At 31.3% G+C, this 23,311-nt stretch overlaps 2 protein-coding genes and 1 long non-coding RNA gene across 5 annotated transcripts in view; 1 reads left to right on the forward strand and 2 right to left on the reverse strand.

Moving 5' to 3' along the window:
- Window positions 1-23,311, reverse strand: part of LOC108905265 (trehalase-like) — a 61,896-nt gene that overhangs the window by 25,511 nt on the left and 13,074 nt on the right. The gene's annotated exons all lie outside the window — the stretch shown is intronic.
- LOC108905264 (trehalase) overlaps window positions 1-23,311 on the reverse strand; it is a 35,596-nt gene that overhangs the window by 6,634 nt on the left and 5,651 nt on the right. Inside the window, exons 1-2 of one of the 3 annotated variants that reach the window (XM_018708065.1) lie at window positions 16,879-17,052; window positions 598-1,549 (exon numbers count right to left, since the gene is read on the reverse strand). In XM_018708065.1, coding sequence (XP_018563581.1) covers window positions 598-1,503 — 906 coding nt within the window. In that variant the 5' untranslated portion in view covers window positions 1,504-1,549; window positions 16,879-17,052. Of the gene's footprint in view, window positions 1-597; window positions 1,550-9,363; window positions 9,385-16,878; window positions 17,053-23,311 lie in introns of those variants that run through there. The other 2 variants (XM_018708066.1, XM_018708064.1) reach the window with 2 other exon arrangements.
- LOC108905267 lies at window positions 7,928-9,026 on the forward strand. Its single transcript, XR_001964263.2, has 3 exons — window positions 7,928-8,259; window positions 8,327-8,536; window positions 8,598-9,026. It is a non-coding gene; the product is annotated as an uncharacterized LOC108905267 (long non-coding RNA).

Below are 23,311 nucleotides of genomic sequence, written 5' to 3' on the forward strand. Positions count from 1 at the left end.
TATTTAACTATGATATATTACTAGAATAATATGTAAGAAAATGCCACATAGACCGTTATTTTTCGGGATTTCCACTCCTTGACAATCCTGTGCGCCTGTGGTTTACATTCTCTACTACAAAATTCAATTTTATAGATTTTTGTACATGTGAAATTTTGATATTTGCTAAGAACTTCGAATAAAATAGGTTGGAGTTGATTCTGATTTACAGGACTTGCATATAAATAAGAAAAAAGTTTATATATGAATAAGCTTTTTAACATGCTTTCCAGGGTTCAATGACATTTCCGGAAATATAAAATAAAACTCATACATATTTGGAAAAGTTTTTAGACTAGCTTTAGGGATTGTGTTCATACGAATTTTTTTTTATTTTTATGTATAGAATTACTCCTTTAAACGTAAAAGCTAAATTCTTGAATAGTCTTTATATCAGTTAAATCAATGCTGAATGATATGTATTACTCGAAATCCATAATAGATTTCAAAAAATCTCTTAAAACAACGATACGTTTATTTTTTTGTTCTACTTACTCCTGAAGTTATCAAGGTATAAACTGGCACACACAAAGTAAAAAGTTAAAATATTTAACATACCTTATCAGTCTGATCTTCGAATGCCAAACACGTAGTAACATCCTGGAAATAAGATTCGGGTCTTGGAGTACCGCTCTCGGACGCATAATGAGCCAAAGTATACTTGACACCGTCTTTTTCTACGTCGATTACCCTATTGCTAAGCCACCATCTCAACTCTTCTTCCACCACGTCGATATACTGCCTCAACCAGTCGACGTCGTTAGTATTTTCCATGTATAAACCAACCATTAGCGCTAGAAGGGGTGGTTGTGATCGATTTAAGTAGTACACCCTGCTACCATTAGGAATAAATCCGTATCTTTCTATGAGCGAAAGGAAATTTTCTAGCATACCACGAGCTGTGTCAGTCATTTCGCTGAGTAGCAACCCTTTGATGATCCAGTAGGAATCCCAGTAATAAACCTCTTGAAACCGGCCCCCAGGTACAATAAAACCGTTTGGTAGAGGGATCAGGGAGTACCTGTTAGGGTCCTCGCTAACCTCACTCTTTACTTTCCTGCCTAGGTCCAGCCATATACTGACCAAGGTCCTTGCGAAGTCCCTGACGACTAGGTCGTCTACAGACTTTAAAAAGGTGGGGTTGCTGTTGAAATCAGGAGGTGTCCAATCCTCCAGTTCTCCTTTGCTGACAAAATTTTCTTCTACGAATGTTTTCACTTCTTCTTTAGTCGGGTTGTTGTTGGTACTGTTCATAAATTTCTTGAAATTGTCGAGAGTTTTGTTCACCGAGTTGACTTGGCTCATGTCCACGAAGGTCTTGGAATCGCTGAATATTTGGAATGTTTGTACTGTATCTAGCAGGTCTCCTTGACAGTATACGGGGCTGTCGCACGATTGGGGGGTTTCTGATTTGGCATTGCCGTAGCTGAACAGAGCTACCAATACTATTGTTAACCGTTTCATGGCTGACTAGTGAATGAGCGATGCGGTACCTTCGTTTATTTATAACCTGAAAAGCGACAAATTGAATTACTATTTTTTATAAATGTGGTTACCTGTGTTAATAATTTAGTCTTAACCACAAAGAGTCAATTTATGCTCAAGGTATGTAGGGGATAATACCAAGTGGAAAAGCTACAGAGTGATTCTTAATTTTATTAATTATCCTCATTTTTTATATGGGACAAAATTTACCTAATATTGATGAGTTGGCAATATGGTAGCGCATCCCTAAATCATAAATCTGAAAAGTTACAGTTTCCTGTTTATAAAGAGTAATTAAATGAAGTAACTATTTCTTAGCGCGTGCAAAAGTCATCGAAATTGACAACTGTCAGAATGTCACATGTGGTTTATGTATATTTATCGTATTTTTGTATAAAATAAAAAGTTGCTTGGAATTAAATTTTATGTTTAAATATGAAAGCATGGCCTTCTAGTTAACACTCGACATTCTGGGACATTCTAGGACTCTACTTATTTTTTAATACTTTCGGAGAAGTCATTTTATTTAAAAAATATTGCTTTATTGAAAAACAGATACACATGTTTGCATATTAATAATTTATATTGTAGACAGGGGGATCAAAAACCTCAAAAATATTAATCCAACATTTATTTTGAGAACACAGCAGAATCAGTATGTACGCGCCAATACAAAAATATTCTACACGAAGTCCACCAAGTTCAACACACCTCCAATCTTTTTCTAAATGCAGCGTAGATCGAATGTATCATTTCTTCATTTACTTGTGACAACAGCTTCAATTATCCTGCTTTTCAAGAAATCAACATTGTGTTGCACTGGTTCTCTGTACATTCTTTCTTTCAAGAAACCCCAAAGGAAATAATCAAGTGACGACAAGTCAGGGGACCATATCTTCCTATCCACTTCTCTCGAAATTTTCTGTTAAGCCAATTGCTGACTAGAATTGTTGAGTGAGCGGGACGTCCGTCTTGTTGGAAATACGCTTTTTGTCTATATTCCAAATGTTCTTCTTCTAATTCTGGCCAGAAAAACGTGTCTAGCATCTCCAGGTAAATATATTGATTTAAATTTGCTTAAAAAAGTCTGACCCAATTATTCGGTTGAAAGTAATCGCGCACCAAACATTTACTTTTTTGAACCTTTAACTTCTTGAAGTAACTGTAAAGGAAGGATTTTTTGCGACCAAAAACAACAATTTTGCGACGATACCACTCCATTGGTAGAAAAAGTGGTTTCATCGGAAAAAATTATATTTTTGTGAAAATGTCTATCTACCATAATCCTTTCTCCTATCTTTAAACAGAACTCCAAATGATGTGCATCATCACCAACTTTTAGAGTGTGAATTACTTTTGGTTTGAAAGCCTTAAACTTATTTTCTACCAAAATCCTCTGAATATGTGTCTTGCTAACATCGATTTGTTTAGATATCTTCCGTATAGTGACAGTCTCGGGTTTTCTTCTAGCGAATTCAAAACTAGTATTGTGGTTGCATCATCGTCATCGTGTCTCTTTTTTGACCTTTTTACGTTTTTTACATCACCAGTTCAATCAAATTTAACATCTGGATATTTTTCATGAAACAATTCAATTGCTTGGCTATAAGAAATTTTACCGATACCGTAACATTTAACAAAATAAATGCGATACTGTAAAGTAAGCATTATTTGAATAAAATTAAATATCAACACCTAATGTCACACCTAATGTCAAACAATTATTGATAACAATTGCCTTCTACAAATTTATTGGTATTTTGATTATTTCCTTTGGGGCTTCTTGAAAGAAAGAGTGTACAGAGAACCAGTGCAACACAATGTTGATTTCTTGAAAAGCAGGATAATTGAAGCTATTGCCCAAGTAAATGAAGAAATGATACATTCGACCTACACTGCATTTAGAAAAAGATTGAGGTGCGTTGAACTTGGTGGACTTCATGTAGAATAGTTTTGTAATGGCGCGTACATACTGATTCTGCTTTGTTCTCAAAATAAAAGTTAGATTATGTTTTTGAGGTTTTTGATCCTCCTGTATAAAAAATAAATTATTAATATGCAAACCTGTGTATCTGTTTTTCAATAAAGCAATATTTTTTAAATAGAATGGCTTCTCCAAAAGTATTAAAACATAAGTAGAGTCCTAGAATATCCCAGAATGTCGAGTATTAACTAGAAGGCCATGCTTTCATATTTAAACATAAAATGTAATTCCAAGCTACTTTTCCCCATTACTTTTTCACGTAGCGTTAAGATTTAAGGTACTTTACTCTTCACTGTTTTTACCTTTTCCAAATTTTTGAACACTCTGTAGATTAAATTGAACAAATTACTATCTTGCCAAAAATTGTTTAAGTGTTTAATTTTAATCTAGTGTAGATATACCATAAGTTATAATTTTAATAATTATGATTTACCTAAATTAATTTTAATATAGTTAAGTAAATTCTTACTTGTTTATTTATATTTTAACCATGAATAGTTGTTTACTATTTTCCTCTTTGTAATCACTTTGGTTATGACGTTTACAACCTGCACTAATCTTACGTGAATAATAAATAAATATTATACTATTGTACAATATATTTTCCATACTAATGATTACAAACTAATTAATCTACACATTTTAAATAGTCGTCTGTATTATTTAGAAACGTTTATTTGTATGTGAGGATAAAATTATAGCTTTCTTTGATTATTTTTGTAATATTAGTCACATAATCATGATATTCTGTAATTTGACTTGAAAACTAGAGTAATAGTCTTAGTAATATTTATTATCAATATCAATAATGTTGTCAATTACCATAATCTTGTATGCTATAAACTTAAGAAACAATTTAATTTTTTTATCACGGCAGCCATGACAAACTGGGATTCCCGCAACCCATTATTCTTTAACTATAAATGTCATCAATAAATAACCAAAATCGTGTATAAAATTTGGTACCAATATGTCAGTTGGTTTAGAACTTACGTTATTAAAGAAACCCATATAGAAATATCATCTTCAAGCTGCCCGTCATTTGGAATTTTTATTTTAATTCCGACCAAGCAATACCCTGTAGAATAAAGGGACAAACGTAAATAGATATTCAACCTGAGGAAAACCAAAAACAGAAGCACTGTTATTTTAATGTGGTTAATAAAAATCATATGAAAAAATTATTTTAACTGATGGATAATAATCTTATTCCACGTAGTCCGGAACTCTGTACTAAGGTTTCAAGTTTTATTAATCTGATCAACATACAATAGAGGTAGGTAGGAAAATCCAGGTATTGTTTTTGAAACCGAAGTTTTCAATTTATAATTTGACAGGTGCGATAACATCAGTATCATTGATGACTAAACGGGATCTAATTTAGTTGTAAATCACCGATGCAAATAATAATAGAAGTGATTATTAATAACAGCAATTTTGTAATAGTGATCTACAATTTTTTTCATTTTCATTTACATTAGTTTATAAGGCGGTATTTTCGACATAACCTTGATTTATTTTTTTTAGTTACAAATCTTATTGTAACAAGTTGTTACTTGATAAATTAAATTGTTTTGTTATCAAAATATAACTCTAATGTTGCCTGAAATTAGTTATTTGTGGTACATTGCCATCTATGACTAATATTATTAAAATAACCTTTACAGAAGTATATATGTTTTTTTGTCTGCTATTTTTAATTGTACATTTTTTTAATAGGTAAAATAGTTTCATAAGAGCTGCTTTGATTATTTTTTTTACATGTGTAAAAATATCCAAATAAATAGAAGGAAAACAATTAATGTTTAAATATCATATTACTATAATACGAATGATTATTCTGATATGAACAAATTTCTCTTTAACTTTTAAATTTAATTGTTTGTTTGAAGAAAAACAACTTACCGGTTAAATAATAGTCATTGGTGAACTAAACACTATGGATTTTCACTAAATTTTGAATACATTCTGCCATGATTATTTAGATCATAACATATTGTTTTGTAAGATCATTGATTCAAAGTTTTTCTCAAAAGAGGTTAAATTCTAGTGCAGTGTTGTGATAAAATTTAATATCGGTTTTTTCCTAGACTTAACAGACTAATTTATTAAAGAAACTGTTTATCCGTAAAAGTGATTAATTTTAATGGGCATATATTATCGTGGAAGTATTTTTAGATACAATCAAAGATGAAACATAATGAAAATAAGTTGTAGATACAAACACAATTACAGGCGAAGAAAAATGTTTGCTCGATTATTTGTCCCATTTTTTTTTGTTTTTTGTGAATGCTATTTGGCGTTTGTCTGTCTTTTTGTATGTGATATCTACATACTTAATAGTTTCAGAAGTGTTTGTGAATCTATAGTCAGTTGTTATCATAATCATTACGTTTTTTTATGTTTTATTTATACATATTACCATTAAGACGGGAAAAAATATTTTCAGCTCAAGAGAAACTTAACTTTTTGAATAACTTGTGCCTCTCGTATATTGGAACAGGTTTAAAAGTTAAACACGTTTTTAAAAATACATTTATCAGTTTAAATAAATTGGTAACAAATTATTTCTTATAAGATTTAAAATAAAGTCTATATAAATCTTTGTTTAAAAAAAAAACTCGTTCTACTTTCCTTCTGTTATATTTAAGGCTATAAACAAAATATAGAGTTCATAAAGGCGAAGCCCTTTCTGTACCTATATAACTTGGTTTGTAGCAATTTTTTTGCAATTTCTACATTTACATTTAATATCTCCTGAGCAACCCTAACATAAACTTCAAAAACTAATTGAGATTTATAAAGTTACGCTGTCTTAATATTAGTGCATTTGCGTGAAAAAGCTTGAAAGGTACACAGGGGCTCTAGGAAATAAAAAATAATATATTAAAAGAGGAATACTAGCTATATTTAATCCAAGCTGTTCGAAAGTCTTGGTGTGGGCTGTTATCCGCATGAGGTCAATGAAGGATTTTTTCAAATATATGCGAAAATAAGGATATCCCCACCGAAAATAAAATGTCGAATTTATGATGAAAAGAAATGTCAAAGAGGCAGATGTACTGAAGTGCAAAGATTTCAAAGGCATGTAAAATGCTGCAAGTGGCGCCCTCTAATAAGTAACAGCAAAATTATGATCGAATATAAATTCATCGTTTCAAAGAACCTCCTATCCTCAAAATTTGTGCATTATCTGTAATTTTGTGAAGGTTATTTAGAAATAATGAAAATAAAATTTTCCCCTTGACATCCTGTATGTTTCTAAGTATTAACTTTTGGACTAAAGCAAGTTTGGTTAAATCGTAATATTTTAGTGAATAATTATTTCGTTTTGACGCGTTAAAATAGGTTACGACATGCAAAATTAGCACTGGTTAAATAGTATTTTTTATTCAAACATTAATTTTCTCAGCAAATTTTGGAAATGGCTCTTATAAACAGCCAAAAAATCATTCAAAATCATTTAAAATGCTTTGTTAGAGTACCTCAACTGTTGGTATTTGTTCTGATTGTGAGTAAATAAGTGACTTTAGTAAATACCAATAATAAAAGTCAAGTGGATTACGCTCTGGAGATTGAGGTATCATAAATTATAAAATTTGCTAGGTTATCATCAGCATCATCTTGCATAAATCATCCTTGTTGGACTACTCCTAAAGCTATATCTTTTAGTACAATGTTCAATTCATTTTTTAGAAAATTTAGGTAATTTTCTCCGTTTAATATGAGGTAGAAAAAAAACCTTATCACGTGATCAGCAACAATATATTTGCACTGAACTGCTGATGATGCCAGCAGCCTCCTGTAAACTAGATTTTTTTTTGATTCAGAATTAAATAGAGCACACTTAAAAACATAAACTCACAAATGCTTCAATCTTGACTCGTATTCAAAGAATAATCAAGAAAATCACTTTTCTTTTGAAATCTGAAAAATTGTAGCTTGGAATGGGTCCTTTTTAGGACACATGTTCATAGAACAAAAAAGTCACATTTTTACATGTATTTCATTTTTTACCATCAATCCTGGGACACCCTATGTAACAACATTTGGTGAGAATTTAGGAACATTTTTAGAACTGCAACTGTTTTAAAGCAAATACTTAAGATGGCTATGACGTTCAAACTTTTCGACATGTCCCAGGTTTCTCATATTTGTTTCATTGTTTTCGTTGGACATCGTCAGAGAAATTATGTATTCCTATTTCATATACGGTGAAGATTTCGTTTTGGTTCAAATAACAAAGAAAAACAATTATAATTAATTGCTAAATGGTCAATATGATATTTTTCAATGTTTTTCCACATTCCTTTCTATTAAAATAATAAATGTTTACATTTAACGTCACCTAGGCCCAAATTCATAGATCTCACTAAAGTTCCACTCACACTTATCTCATACTCAACTCGTATTCATAAACAATTCTACTTCAATGAGTCACTTAAATCATACTCAAATTGTCCTCACAAATGAGTACTGGGTGAGTGACATATTAGTGATGTTTGACATTTGCTTAAATGTCCCTAATTTATTAATTTTGTGGTTTCATAATAGTATAGCAGTATATTTTACAAACAATTAAGTCAAGGTATTCAATAAAGGATATTCTATACGTGAACGATATATAAATTATAATTATTTTTTTAAAAATTAGTTCTGTTACATACATACATATCCTGTAAGATGGAAGACGATTTTTGGGAATTTTTCAATTATGTTGAAGATGTTGATGGTTTTTTACCTGTACCTAGGTAAGTAACTAAAAGTGTTTACCTATTGTAATTAGCAGTAATACTAATATTTCCATTTTATTTTCAGAATTTTATTGAGAGATAATTCTAATACTTTTGAAAGGTACACTAACAGTGAATTGATACAACGTATTAGATTCTCAAGAGATACTATAGAAACTACAGTACTTCCAATGGTTTATCATAACATTAGAGATGGTGATAATCGTGGACTACCAGTTCCCCTGCATTAAAGTTGTATGTGACATTGCGGTTTTTTGCAACAGGGTCTTATCAGGTATTGATGACTTTTATTATTATTCATATCTTGATTTAAATGTAATTTAATTTCTTTTCAGCAAGTTTATGCTGATGTAGCCACAATCAGTCAGTCCTCGGTCTGCAGAATTGTCCGAGAAATTAGCGAGGAACTTGCAAGAAGTTTACCAAGACTAATTAAATTTCCAGCCCACACGGAAATATTGAAACGACAATTTTTTGAAATTGCGAGGTTTCCTAGATAATTAATTAGACTTTAATGTGATCTTGATTATTTATTATTTAAATGTAACTTATTATGTACCTATATATTTTCAACATTCAAATTCAAAATAAAGAAAAATGTGACATTAGGTTTTCATTGATGTCATTATATTTTTGGTAATATTTGAGTAGCCAACTGTTCCCTTATCTAGTAATTTGTGGTTTGATGCACACTTAAGTTAGTCACTCATTTAGACACATTTCTGAATATCAGAATTGAGAATGAGATGAGGGCACCCTAAGTTGAGTGGAGAATAAGTTTGATATGAGTGAAAGGTTAGTATAGATTTAGGGAAGTCTCTGAATTTGGCCCTTAATTTTTAATAACACAATTTTTTAATCATTTTTCCATTATTAATATATTGATGATTATTATTTGAAATTTCGCTTAGTTAAATATTTTCATATTTTTCTTAGAAGTAATAAAATTTTTAATAATGTTTCTGATCAAGGACGAAACGTTTGTTTAAAAAATGGTTTTGATATTTTATTTTAAAAATCTACTCAATAATAAATCTAAGATAAAAATAGATAATAAGAAATATACCCTGTAAAAAGAAGGTATTTTTTTATACTTTTCACCTTTTTTAAAACATTCACACAAACGCACAAACTTGACTATCGTATCGGACCTGTATTCAATGCTTTTATAAGCAGTTTTTAATATGGGATCGCCATTTCGTTAGGCCAGCGATATCTGGTAATTCACGTGACGTAGGTATTTAAAGTTTTACATATCTTCCCGCATCTAGGTTGATAAGATGCAATATGAAAATGGAGGTAAGTGGATATACCTCTCTTACGTCATGAAAGTATCCCCAAGTGATGCCACTTTAGTATAGAATCAGTGGTAAAAATATAATAACTGGAATCTATGAAACACTTCGTATGTTGTTTTGCAACAGATAACCGATATTCGAAGAAAACGTCTACACGAATTCGTTATACTCGTTGGCCTTTAGGTAACTATAAGAACAGTAGGTACAGCGTTTTCCCGGTATGTGGAGCGAAGTTGTGAAATTTCATATCGTAGTGCTATATTTTTGTAAGTACACAGAGTGATTCGGTTTTAAATGAACAGACCTCGAGACTCGACGCAACTTTCAAAATTAGTGTCGATATATTATACTCTGAAGTCTTTGAAAGAAAATATACTATTGAGGTTTATAAAAATAATGTCATTTAATTGACTCACCACCTAACCAAAGGAACTGTATAAACTCACTAATTCTTGTTTTATGCAAAATAAAAACTAACATTTTTCAGATGAGTCATTATTTATTTACCAAACTTAAATAAATAAATAATACTTTGATGTTTACATAAATCAAAACCACAGTTGTATTTCTGAAAACTGAGCCGCGTCAGAAGTAGTATGAGACACACCCATTAGTATCAGTGTTTATGCAATTAGATTTCTCTTGAAATAATAACGCAACTTTTTAAGGTAGGTAAATGCGGTTTTTCCTGATTTTCAAGAAATTTTTGTATAAATTCCTGTAAATTGTTGTTTTTTAATACACTGGATGTAATAATTTTTATGAACAAGTAAAAATAAGTTGACTTTGTTATACAGTGTGGAACAGTCAAATGGAATAAATTCAGACACGTCGATTTTGGATTCTGAAATGATATCCTGCAATCGTAAATGAAAATGTTTTCTAAGGTTTTCCACATCTGAGGCGTGACCGACCTAACCGCAACCATTATTATTTTTCTTTTTTTCAATAAAATTGGTAAGTTTTTATATCTTCTTTTTAGTTGAAAATGTTGAAAAAGAACACTGAAATTGTTTTTGCTAGCCTGCAAGAACAAAACGCCGTTTTTATATTTTTGTTTATTGTAATAAATTTCATTGAGCAGACCATTAATTTTTGCAACAAATATTAAAACCATAGTATATTTGAATAAGCAATGAAAATACCTTTCAAATGAGGTATCACAAGCTCTTTCTTCTCATTTAAAAATTTAGGGGTTGCAACTGCCACTCGATCGAAGAGGGTTGAATTTGGGGATGAAATTTTTACGTTGCAAGATGTCATTTCAGAATCCACCATGTCTCGGGATTTTTTATAAATGTGCACAATAATAATTGAGATACTGAATTTATTCCATTTGGCTGTTCCATACTCTATAAGCAATTTTTTAAATTATCTATACTACTCCGGTGTTCTATAATCACAAAATTTTACCGTAATACCAGATATTTTACAAAAAGCAGTACTCTTACTTTGCATACAAAATAATAATTTTAATGCAAGTTGTCTAGAATAATAATAATAATGAACGAAATAAGGAGACTTTATTGACACGTTTTTGTAAAGTAAGTTACAAAAAAACTACCTTCACACTTTAGCACAAAAAATCAAAAGTGTTTTTTTAATAAAACATCTGAAGATATTGAAAAATATGCATTTCTTTATTTTAAGCAGTAACGTAGCAATATTTTTTAAAGATTAAGCGTTCGCAGTTGTACGGCAATGACTGGCTATATTATGTTCAAATTTTGCATGATTATAGAATTATGTATGTACAACATTTAAAAGAAAATCAGTTTCGGAGAATTAATCATCTTTTTTCACCTAACATGAACACCCCATATTTCCTGAAGTCTTCTTTTTCTGGATATCGTGCAGCAAATTCTCTACCAGTTCTTGAAATTACTTTGTCACATTGTCCATAAACAACAAACAAATGAAAATATTCCTCATTTGTGTAATTTAAATGATCCCCAGGCATTTTTATTTAAATTTTTGGTAAAAACTATTACTCACACAACAATAGTTTGATATATGTCAAACTGTTTTGATTGATTTTGGAGTGTTTTTGATCGTGGCCAATTTGATAACAGGTCTGATACGAGAAAAAAATACTAAAGAAGGTTTTATATATTTCCTTAGCAAAAGAATATATGCTTCCGAAGCAAGTGCTTGACCAGTGCTAAACTTGTGGACTTTATTTGAAATTAAAAAATGTATGCGATGGAATGCAAATAGGTAGATATATCACACTCACAAAATAAGTTATCAATATCCTTGCAGACACTCTCAACTGTAAATTTTTATTATTAATATTAATGATTAGTGTGTTAAAAAATGCTGATTGATTGTAACATTATATGGAAATGGACACTATCTATTCCTATTACCCAAATGGTAAAAAACGTAACCTTAAAAAAAATAAAATTTAAAATGTAATAGGAGTGTAGCATAACTAGCGCCCTTTATGAAATATTAAAAAAATAATTAGACCAGCGTATTTGGCATCCTTAAAAACGCCAGAATACCAAATTTGATAAAAATATTTCGTACCGTTTGGACATTTTCGTAAAAATTGTATTTAAATTTTATTTTGTGAGGAGATAAACATATGGTTCATAAGACAAAAAATTCTTATTTTTTTGTAGTACAATTACCCCCTGTATTTATGGGAGGTCTTTCTGAAACATCCCACATACTTGCTTCCAATTTTAGTCGAAATTATTCTTCATATCATATTATCTTTAAAATAAACAGATTTGTAGTAATAAAATTTTCATATATGATTTTCAGTTGAATCTAGAATTTTGTACTCACAAAAGAAACATTATTTTATTTTGATGATGAATTACGGTTACGTAAAATAATACCGCTGTTGCATTTTCTGAAAATCGTGCAACGTCAGAAGGAGTGTGGGACACACCCACCAACACACACAGTATTTATGGATTTAGGATTCCCCTGAAAAGATACCACAACTCACTATTTGTGTACATATCTATTTATAGAATGTTTAAATCCCCCAGATTTTAATCAGAACAGATACCCTCAAATGAAATTGTTATTACCAAGTATTGTCGAAGGTAATAATTTCATTTCACGTTTTATATTCTCATGTTTCCTATAAAGTCAACCACAAACCGTAAACTTGTAGTGGTGTCATTTCAAGGTAGATGGAGTGGTACTATTTCGCTCATATATTCTTATGATAAACCGTTCATCAGCAGCTGATGAACATTTTTATTTATCTGACAACTTTGATTGAAACATAAAACTACATTTTTTAAAGTGCTTCTAACTTCTAAACAAAAACGAATCGGATCTATGTTCATATAAAAAAATGAATTGAAATTAACCCAGCTAGGATCTGTCAAAGTTTATCAGAGCTTGTAAAGGACCATGTACACTTTTTTAACTTAACTGTATCCACAAAGAGCAAGTCGTTAAAAATAGACGGTAAGTTTAAGTGAAAATTCGATTTTTGAAATTTCTTTTCAACTTTTGAAACGCATACGTCAATAATTGATTACTAGTCATCGAAATGTACTTGTAAATTGTTTTTGATATTTCGGAGTATGAATTTTAAATACACCATTGTGAATTACACGTGCATGTCGCTAATGTAGCTAATGTATCATAATATTAGTCGATACTATAGCGCCTTATATGACTTAATAGGGTAATTAAGTAAAACGATAATTAAAAACAGGAAACAGCGCAACGTTGCAGGCGGCAAATTTTTATGCAAATAAATATTGTTTACGATAATAGTGTTATCACTAGGTTTACAATTGTTATTTTTAGACCCAGTCTACTTTCTTTGGACTTAGTTATCTACTGGATAATCACCATCAGAGAGTTTCAATCAATATTAGATTGTGTTGTACCATTGTACAAAATGTGGTTTTAGATAAAATACTATTTTTGATATTGCCCAAATGTACCTATAAAGATGATGTAGATAATCTTCGCTGAAACTGATAAAAAAAATCGTTCTTTGAAACTGAATGTAAATAATATTCGTACTTCTCAATCATACGAGTAATTATAGTAACATTTATTATAAGTAGGTAGGTATATATTATTATTCGCGTTTATTTTTTTATATAAAACCTGTGCTATATAATTATTGTATACATATAATATTTTACACAATCATAAAAAATGGTAGACGGACATATTTATAGCTAGCATAATTTTATCAGGTACACCACAAATTGATGGTAGTGGAAATAATTGTAATCTTGTGTCGACTCTTTTTTGGGGGAACGTAGTTTAAGTGATCTTCTAAATGACTATAATTTTAAAAATTCAATTTTGGAATAATTATATTGATTCAAGTTTTTTATTTATGGCAAGTTTTACTTTTTCTATACTTATTTGTTTATGCAAAAATAGTTTCATAAAAATCACTTCGTTTGGGGGAAAAGTTATTCTCCTAATACCAATTAAACAGAAAAAAAATGTGAATATATTAAGATTTTTACAGAATATGTATAAATATTAATGTAATGGTTTTAGTTTTTTCCTGACATTTAGTTTACACAGGTCCAACAAAATCATATACTTTTTAACAGAGTATGATATCCCTGTATTTTGATCCGCTGAAGACGATGGAGCCATCAGGAATGCTCCATCACATCATGAGTTTTCCCTAACCTCAAAAAGTAGCTCAAAATCTCGATTTTTGTTCAAAATGATTTAAGATTTTGAAGTTAGACGTGATAATAGGGTCAGAATAAACACTTTTTATTCGTGCACTTTTTTCTATAAATTGCCTCCTTGTGGAGATACAGCCATTTTAAACCAATTTTGAGCATCCTGAAGGATGCATTTTAGAAAAAAAAAGCAAAAATAAATAGTTTTTATTTTGACTCAATTAACACCCCAATTTTAAAATATCGAAATACTCGGATTTCCGTTTCCTATGTTTTTTTCCTTAGTATTTGTTGGTAGGTATTCCTTCCGTGGATGTACGTAATTTTTTATATCACATAATTTTCTTTATACAGGGTGTTTTTAAATGAAGTAGCAAAAATGGTACCAGTGAATATATAGCCAAAAATATTGAAGTATTGAAGGTGTGACATACCCTCTTCAAAAGTCACATTTTAATTTTTTTCTTTAACATGAGGAATGCTAGAGACACGAAACTTGGTGTGAGCATCCTACTAATAAAGAGAAAACTTTTCAATATCTGTTCGATCATTGGCGTATTTTATAAAGGAGTGTAACAGTCAACCCCATTGCAATATTTTATTAGAAATTTTTTAAATGAAGCAAATTATTTATTAATAAAATATTTATTGGGAAGACTGATTTATTGTGCAACTTTTTTACCTCTAGTAATTTTTCGATAAAACCGAGTAGGCGGATGTCATAACAAATAAATTGTTATTTATCATATTAATAAGTTGACAATTTCTGTCAACCAATAATTAATACATTTGATTAATTTAATATCATAATAATTAAGGCAAATAATATTTATACCAATGACGAATATGTCGACATGCTTCAAGTGTTTTTCGAATCCAGAAAAAATAGTAACGATGTAATAAGATTATACCACCAAAGATATTCAAACCGACCGATTCCTCATAGACAAACATTGGCCTCGGTGGAAAGAAGGCTTCGCGAAACTAGTAAACTTCAGCCCAATCGTGAGGGTGTCGGAAGAAGGCGTAATATCCGAACTGTTGAAACTGAGGAAGCTATACTGGAACATCTAGAACAAGCACAAAACAGGTGTCCAGGCAACTGCAAGTTTCTCACAGTCTTGTGTGGAATGTAGCTCATGAAAATTTGTTATACCCTTTTCACCAACCCGTGCAAGAATTGAATGATCCTGATTTACCTAACCGCGTGGGTTTTTGTCAATGCTACATTAATATTTCCAGGCATGACTTAAATTTCCTAATGAATATACTTTTCACCGATGAAGGAAATTTTCCTAGAGTAGGCGCAGTAAACCTTCATAATGTTTATTCATGGTCGGAAGAAAATACTCATGAAATATTTGTTTTAAGATGTCAACATAATTTCAGTTTAAACATTTGGATGGGAATTGTATGAAATACTCTAGTTAGTAGGTCCTTTTATTCTTCCACACAGGCTTGGAGCGGCCGAGTATCTTAGATTTTTGAACGAAAATCTTCCAACATTACTTGAGGATGTACCCCTCGCTACACGTCAGGTGATGCACGATGGGGCGCCTACACATAGTACACTTGCCGTTAGAGAATGGTTAAATTTAAATTACCTGAATCGCTGGATTGGTCGTGATGCCCCTGTTTGTTGGCCTGCACGTTCACCTGACCTAACGCCGATGGATTTCTTTTTATGGGGACACATAAAAAGTATTGTTTATGCCACTCCTGCTGCCTCCTTAGAAGAACTAGGCTTAAGAATATTTCAGGCAGCAGATGACCTTCGCAATAACCAAGAACTATTTGTGCGAGTACAACAGACGTATTAGGTGATGCTTGCACCAAAATAGAAATTATTTCGAGAATATCCATTAAATTTAATTTTGCATTTCTTATTTTTCGTTTGTATTATATTTTATTTCAGATAAATAGCTTTACCTAATACATGTCCGATGGTCATAAGTTATCAAACATTTTTCATTAATTAATAGCAAATTATTGTTAATGTTATTATTAAATTACCAGCTTATTGACAGAAAGTGTCAATTTATTAATATGATAAATAACAATTTATTTGTTATGACATCTGCCCATTTTATTTTTACAAATATTCGCAATTACAAAAAAATTACAAGAGGTAAAAAAGTTGCGCAATAAATCAGTCTTTCCAATAAATATTTTTAAATAAATAATTTGCTTCATATAAAAAAATTTCTAATAAAATATTGCAATGGGGTTGACTGTTTCACTCCTTTATGAAATACGCCAATGATCGAACAAATATTGAAAAGTTGTCTCTTTATTAGTAGGATGCTCATACCAAGTTTCGTGTCTCTAGCATTCCTCATGTTAAAGAAAAAAATTAAAATGTGAATTTCAATTCCCTCCCTTAAGAGGGTATATCACCTCAGGGGTGCAACTTTCATATAAGGCATTGTTACTTCAATCCTCTTATTTTTGGCTCTACATTCAATGGTACCATTTTGGCTACTTCATTTAAAAACACCCTGTTGTATAATATTTCCACTTGCCGCAATTCTCATGTGTTTACACCAAATGAGTGACATGATCATTGTATTGTAAACATTTAACAAAATTTTGTGCATTCTGGTTCTAACCGGTTCTGGTTTTAAGAACAAGCATCGCTAAAGTAAAGGGTAAGCTACCTCTGCAATGTTAATCTAACTTACCCCTTGTCTACATCCTATTCAATTATTGAATACACATCCTCATACGTTCGCGGTCAACTAAATTCTTGCTTAGTTAAATATGATTCCGCTTATAGCATATGTTTAGAAAACACATTAAATGCAAAAAATGTATCAGATACATAAATTTTCAAGAGGCATTCAAGTTTAACTACATTAAGTAACGTATGCAGCCACGAACTTGCACACATTAAATGTTAGTTTAAGTAGGCGGTGTGTTTATATACAACGTGTTTAACTGTTGTATCTCTCTTTCTTGTTGTAAAAAGGCTAAAAACGAGATAATCTTGATCTTTCATTGATCCAAATGTTGCGCACGTGGTGCATTAGTGTATACATAATTTACAACAAGAATTATTTAATTACTGTAGAAATACAATATAATAATTGCTGTTAGTTCAAACACGTTTTTATTAACTACAGGTTGATGTGTTCGTGACTTGGTAACGCAATAGGTTTATTTTTGTTCTGACTTTATACAGTCGCAGGACGATTTTGAGTACTCATATGAGTTTTATTAACTGACAAGGAATGCTGGGGAGAAGAAGACTGATACGAGTATAGTTTCATATTTTCCGGCTAACACACTACAACTTATTCAAAGCACAGGTTTATCTCGGACATAATGACAAAATCAGTCCCGATCTGATATAGTCTTTCCGATCTCAATTGAAGACCAAAGAGCTAGGCAGTATGTACCAGGTTCGGTCGCTACGCAGCAACTCGGCATTGAAATATTTGAAAAACTTGTTCCTATATTTATTTAGCCATACCCATATGCAGGTCTGGTCGAACTAAACGTAGGGGTGGTAAAAATGTACACGCCCAGTTGAAGAATGCGCGCGCGGGCAAACAGCGCACAAGCACAGCTGCACTGGGCAACTGGATCATAAATTTCAGTTGTTGACAAATTGCCTAGCAGTGCAGTGCAGCAATGCGGAATTTGGTGTGATTCAGGTAATTTTAATTTATTATATGCACTTTCTATTAATCAGTCATATTACAATTATTGCGAAAGGGAGAAATAAGAGGGATATTTTGTTTACTAATATTATTACAACATGGCATTTTGGAGACCTTTTGAAATGAAACAAAACGAAATACCGCTAGACAATATTGAATTATTAGATCCGGTTGTTGATGAAACAGATTTAGAATTTAAAAATAAAGGTTTACATGTTCAATGTCAACGTCTCATTTTAAATATTTACGATTATTTAAAAAAGGAAAGACATGAAAAATCAGATAATGAATTTAAAAATAGAATTCACGTATTAATTATAATTTCAGTGCCCACAATTTTTCGTGTCATTAAAGTGTTGCGTAAAGAGGAAGCGAAAACAAAAATTTAAAAATATCGGTGATAATATATTTTAATGAAAATGTAAATTTTTTTTGATGTCATAACCAAAATTTACCATCAATATAATAAAATGGTTTGAGGACATAAATAAGCAAAATATATAATAGACATCTTCTACACATTCCATAGGTACAAATTATTATTTTTTACCTTTGGCAGAAAGCTTTTTTAGGGACACCTATGAGACTCATTAAATTTTATTGCTAGGCATTTTTATACATGCTCAACTGACTTCGAAAAGACTATAAATTTCAATTATTGATGAATGTCCTACTGCCTAAAGTTCATAAATTTGCCACAACTTTACATTTAGTGGGTTTCTATTTGGATGCAACTCTACAAATGAGTTTATCTGCACCTGAAATATTTCTGTAATTTTTATTCCTTCTCTGTGCTCCTTTCTATCTTCGGACTAGAGGACTTCTTTTTCCCTTTACCCGCAGTTGAAATGTTGCAACAATAGATCGAGTCTTTGGATACTCATAATATTCAATGAGCTCACGAATTAGACGCGTGGACTCGTCTCCAGGATTATGAATCGAGGAGAAATCTACTGAACGCTGAGTTTTGGCTACTTCCTAGGTTTTAAGAATAGTTTTGGCTATTTAAGAAAACTGGAATGTAATTGAGTCCTTTCCATGCAGATTTGGTTTCTGGGGATTCAAAGACTTAAAGTGGTATGGATCAGATACGTCAAACGAACCACTTCTTTGCGTGGCTGAATATTTTATTTGTTACACAAAAATACAAAATATGAATTAATAGAAAATGTAATAAAACTCTTAGCCTGATAATGCAAAATATTTGTTTACAATGCTTGCACATAAATGTGTGATAAATTTCTGCAGTTGGTAACTGTGAGAAGTTTTATACATTTTTTTAAAGCGTTCGTAGTCAAAATATTCCAGTTAAATTTTCAGATTTTTTATTTGACTTGTATCCAGTCCTCCCCAGTTTTCCCTTCAGTAGCCAAAGATTCATAAAGTTGCAGAACTGTTTAGTGTAGAAAGTGTAAACAGAGGGGGGTGGTAAAATAAAAACACCAATTAACAGTATTTGAGTGTTTTGTTGGCTGCTTTTTATTTTGACAGTACATCTACCATGAAAATTCCTTGTTTCTTAACTGTCATTCTTGCACTCTAGTGTTTCGGTATTGGTCTAGTATGGACAAAATATTGTACAGTCAAGATTTATTGTTGATGGTGGTTAGTATTTTATTTCAATGATGCATAGTTACGTTTCATCTGCGACAACAAGATCATCCTTTATGTGTAGGTTCTTGCAACTTGCTTCTAACGATAATACTAATATATCCAAGCCCCAGTTTTACTCTCAAGCGAAATGATTTCTACCCACAACGAAATTTTTAGTGTGAGTAATACGTAGCCTTTTCAGAATTTCTATACTGTGTCGTACTAATTTTCCATATTGCTTCTCAGTTAGTGTTTGGGCTGCTATAGTAAACAATGTTTTAATAGATCTTTTTGTGTTGTTAAACCGTTCACTCAACAACTTTTCGGTTTCACAGCTTTTTCCATTAGTTTTTGATTGATTGGTGATATTAAAAATAATGGTGTGCGACAGACAAGTCAATGATGTTGGAGAACTATCATTCCAAATTGTAACTAAGAGGTCTGTTAAAAAAATATAAAAAAAAGTATTTTTTTAGATATTTAGTCATATGGGGTTGGCAGCATTGTCTCTAACCACATGTTCTTGGATTGTTGATTGTTGATAACTCATTTAGTAGTCGTCAGTCAATTGAAGATGATCCTCGACGAGGAAGGCCTTCGATTTCAGATTTCAGATCAGATTTCAGTCAAAGATCTGGTGCGTGCTGTCAGAGAAATTGCAGAAGAGGCTAGCATCTCAATTGGGAACAATCCAATGACGATGAAATATTCATTCAAGGGATCATAACGGGAAACAAAAGGTGGATTTACGTCTATCATAGTGAGACAAAAGTTCAATTATCACATTGGATTGGCAAAGGATCTTCACGTCACAAGACAACACGTCTGTCTCGATCCAATGTCAAAGTGATGCTCAATTGTGCATTTTTAATTCTTGCCTGAAGGTGAGACAGTGAACCTTGATAGTATCAAGGCGTTTTACAACGGATAAGTGAAAAAATCCGCAAAAAGAGACCGGAATTGTGGCGAGACAACTCCTGGTTCTTGCACCATGATAATGCGATCGCACACGACTTTGTCAATTCGTCCGTTTTGTGTCTATAATCAGATTACTGTCCTCTCTCACCCTCCCTACTCGCCAAACCTAGTTCCTTGTGATTTTTTCTTATTTCCGAAATTAAAATCAGTGCTGAAAGAACGCCGTTTTCAGACTATTTCATTTCAAATGAAGTCATCCATTCGCTTGGACAAAATGGGTGAATAAGGAAGGGGACTGCTTTGTAGGAGACAAGGACCAATAACGTATAAAATTAATAATATAGTTTCAAAAAATAAAGTTCGGTTATTTTCTGAGCTGACTTCGTACATCACAATAGTGTTAGTTTTTGTAAGTATCCATGGTTGTTTAATTCGAACTCACTTGTCATATTTTCTCGCCTCCATCTTTTTGTTAAGTAAGGTCAGTGTTTATCTATTCTATTTTTTACTTTTTTTGCCAGTTCGTTTAATGTAACAAAATATGCTAAATAATGATTTTTTTTTGTAATAATGGCATTTATTTACCCTACTTTAATTATTAATTATATCGATAAATGAACTGAAAATGAAATATTTTATTTTCCTAAATTACCAATTATGTATTTTCATTTACACTATACTCAAAATAAAAACAAATGAAGTAAAACGTATTATATTTCAGGTATAATAAAATAACAATGTAAAATTATGTCGCACATACAACTAATTATTATGATAATTGAGTCATATTAATTAATATTTTTATATTGTCTGCTTTGATGTATTTTATTTCGGTCACAAAGGGTACCTATTTTTCTTTTTGTTTAAACTGGAAATTTCTAGGGAATCCTTATTACGGAATTGCTATTTAATATTAATAATTACAATTATCAGTTTAATGCTGTATCATCAAGGAACATAGAAGTAAATTTATTGATGAATAGAAATTGTCTAAGCTCATTGTTGGGTTTAGCGTTTACATATACTTTAATAGGAATTGTACAGAGGCAATTTATTTTCTTTGTTTTATTTATATCTGTAAAAACCCAATTGATAGTTGTAAAAGTACTGAATATCATTAACTTAGTTTTAGGAACAGATAAATATGAATCAGTACTTATGAAATGGAAAAAATATTAGTCCAATGCTTATGTAATTTATTAATATTTCATTCATTTCCGTCATGAAGATATAGCAGAAAAAATATATATTTTTTTACAAATTTTAACACCCTGCATCTCGAATACCGAGTCCCGCAGGAGAAAAGTTTATAGCAGTGGCGGCTCATCAGGTGACCTAAAATTTCCGGTTGGTTGTGCTATTTAAAATTATTTTTAATTTTATATAAATTTTATATTTTAGATATAATTCTATATTGAAAATGTATTCTGTTTGTTCGTTTAATACGTAGAAATAAACAGAATAGTTGCACGGTGAATGCTTTCTAAAAAAATCGCGCGAACATCAACCTCGTAGCATACAACGTATAGTATACGCAAGTGACGCAGATCGAAATCAGTCTGTATTCCGCTTCTCTTCGAAGCGTTGTTTACGGTGGTTGTCATGACAACGAGGCGGCCAACACGAGACTAAACTACGGCGTGGGGGAACGAATGACGCCAGAAATTGAAGCAGCATCGCCCATCGCCTGCCTTTAAGGGCCCCATATTCTTTAAATAGTGTTTTCCGCAAAGACAAATAGTTTCAAACATTTGATAACTGAATAATCTAAAGCTTATCAAATAATAGGAATGTTATGTCATGCCACCTGAGTATTTTCAAAGACGCCGCAGTAAAACGAATAAACAGGTGCAAAAAACGAGCAAACCATCAAAGTTTTAGGTACTGAAATCTACGAAAATACTAACTTTTTTATATATAATTCCACATGTAAATATTCTTATAACATTTACTTGCTTAGTCCTACATATAAAATTGTTTACTTTTATTTATAAGTACGTGAAAATAATTCTTAAAATGTGGGGTTAGAATAACAGCAAACGCTTTTTTTAGTTATTATTTTATTTGAGTAACATCAAGCATTTTATTTTTGTGCTTACTTTTGTTCTACACGTTTTACTTTTAAAGATTTCAGTAACTAAAAACGGCAGCAATTTCACTATTTCTCGGCCAGGAATATGGCCACCTTAACAGTTTATACGATACGCGTCGCCCAATGCACGATTATAACGGTTCTTAGTTAATATTTGTTTTGTATAATAATTGTAGCAATGTTTCCTATGTATGATCCAGTATGTATTTTATTGGAAACGCCGCAACAAATTGAGGACAAAAAGTATTTTTTAAATTGCCAGAAACCTGTGCCCTATTTTCTCAATATTATATAATATCATGGCGAAGTCAAAAGACAATGTGTACTTTCAGAAGTTTCGGAATGAATGGTATTCGGAGTGGTTGTGTGGAAGTGTTTATTTAAAAAAACATTTCTGTATGCCGTGTTTGATTGTGGGTGTAAGTCGGGCGTGTGGAATAAGGAGGGATTTAACAATTTTGGTAACATCACACGAGGTTATCGTAACTACAAAGCTTCGTTGGAACATACATGTATGGTGTGCGTTAATGTTCATAGAAATACACAAGGCGAACTAATATTTCTATTTTTTATAAAATCTAAATGATAATACTTCTCACAAACGTCAGTTTTTCGGTAATATTACAAATGCAACTAAAAATTTCCAGATTAATTTGAAACCGTTTGATCTTGAAAATTTGAAAATTTTCGCCAGCATTTTTTTTGTCAGACCTATTCTCAATGTCACCAGCCGCCACTGGTTTATGGTAATTTATTTTTTGGCAATGAACCTAATCCTGCAGTTTCTGTATTTAAAGTGAAATCACCCTGTAGATCCTAAACTTCCCAGAACAATTATTAATTTGAAGC

The sequence above is a fragment of the Anoplophora glabripennis genome, unplaced genomic scaffold, assembly GCF_000390285.2.
Source record: "Anoplophora glabripennis isolate ALB-LARVAE unplaced genomic scaffold, Agla_2.0 scaffold172, whole genome shotgun sequence".
NCBI lineage: Eukaryota > Metazoa > Arthropoda > Insecta > Coleoptera > Cerambycidae > Anoplophora > Anoplophora glabripennis.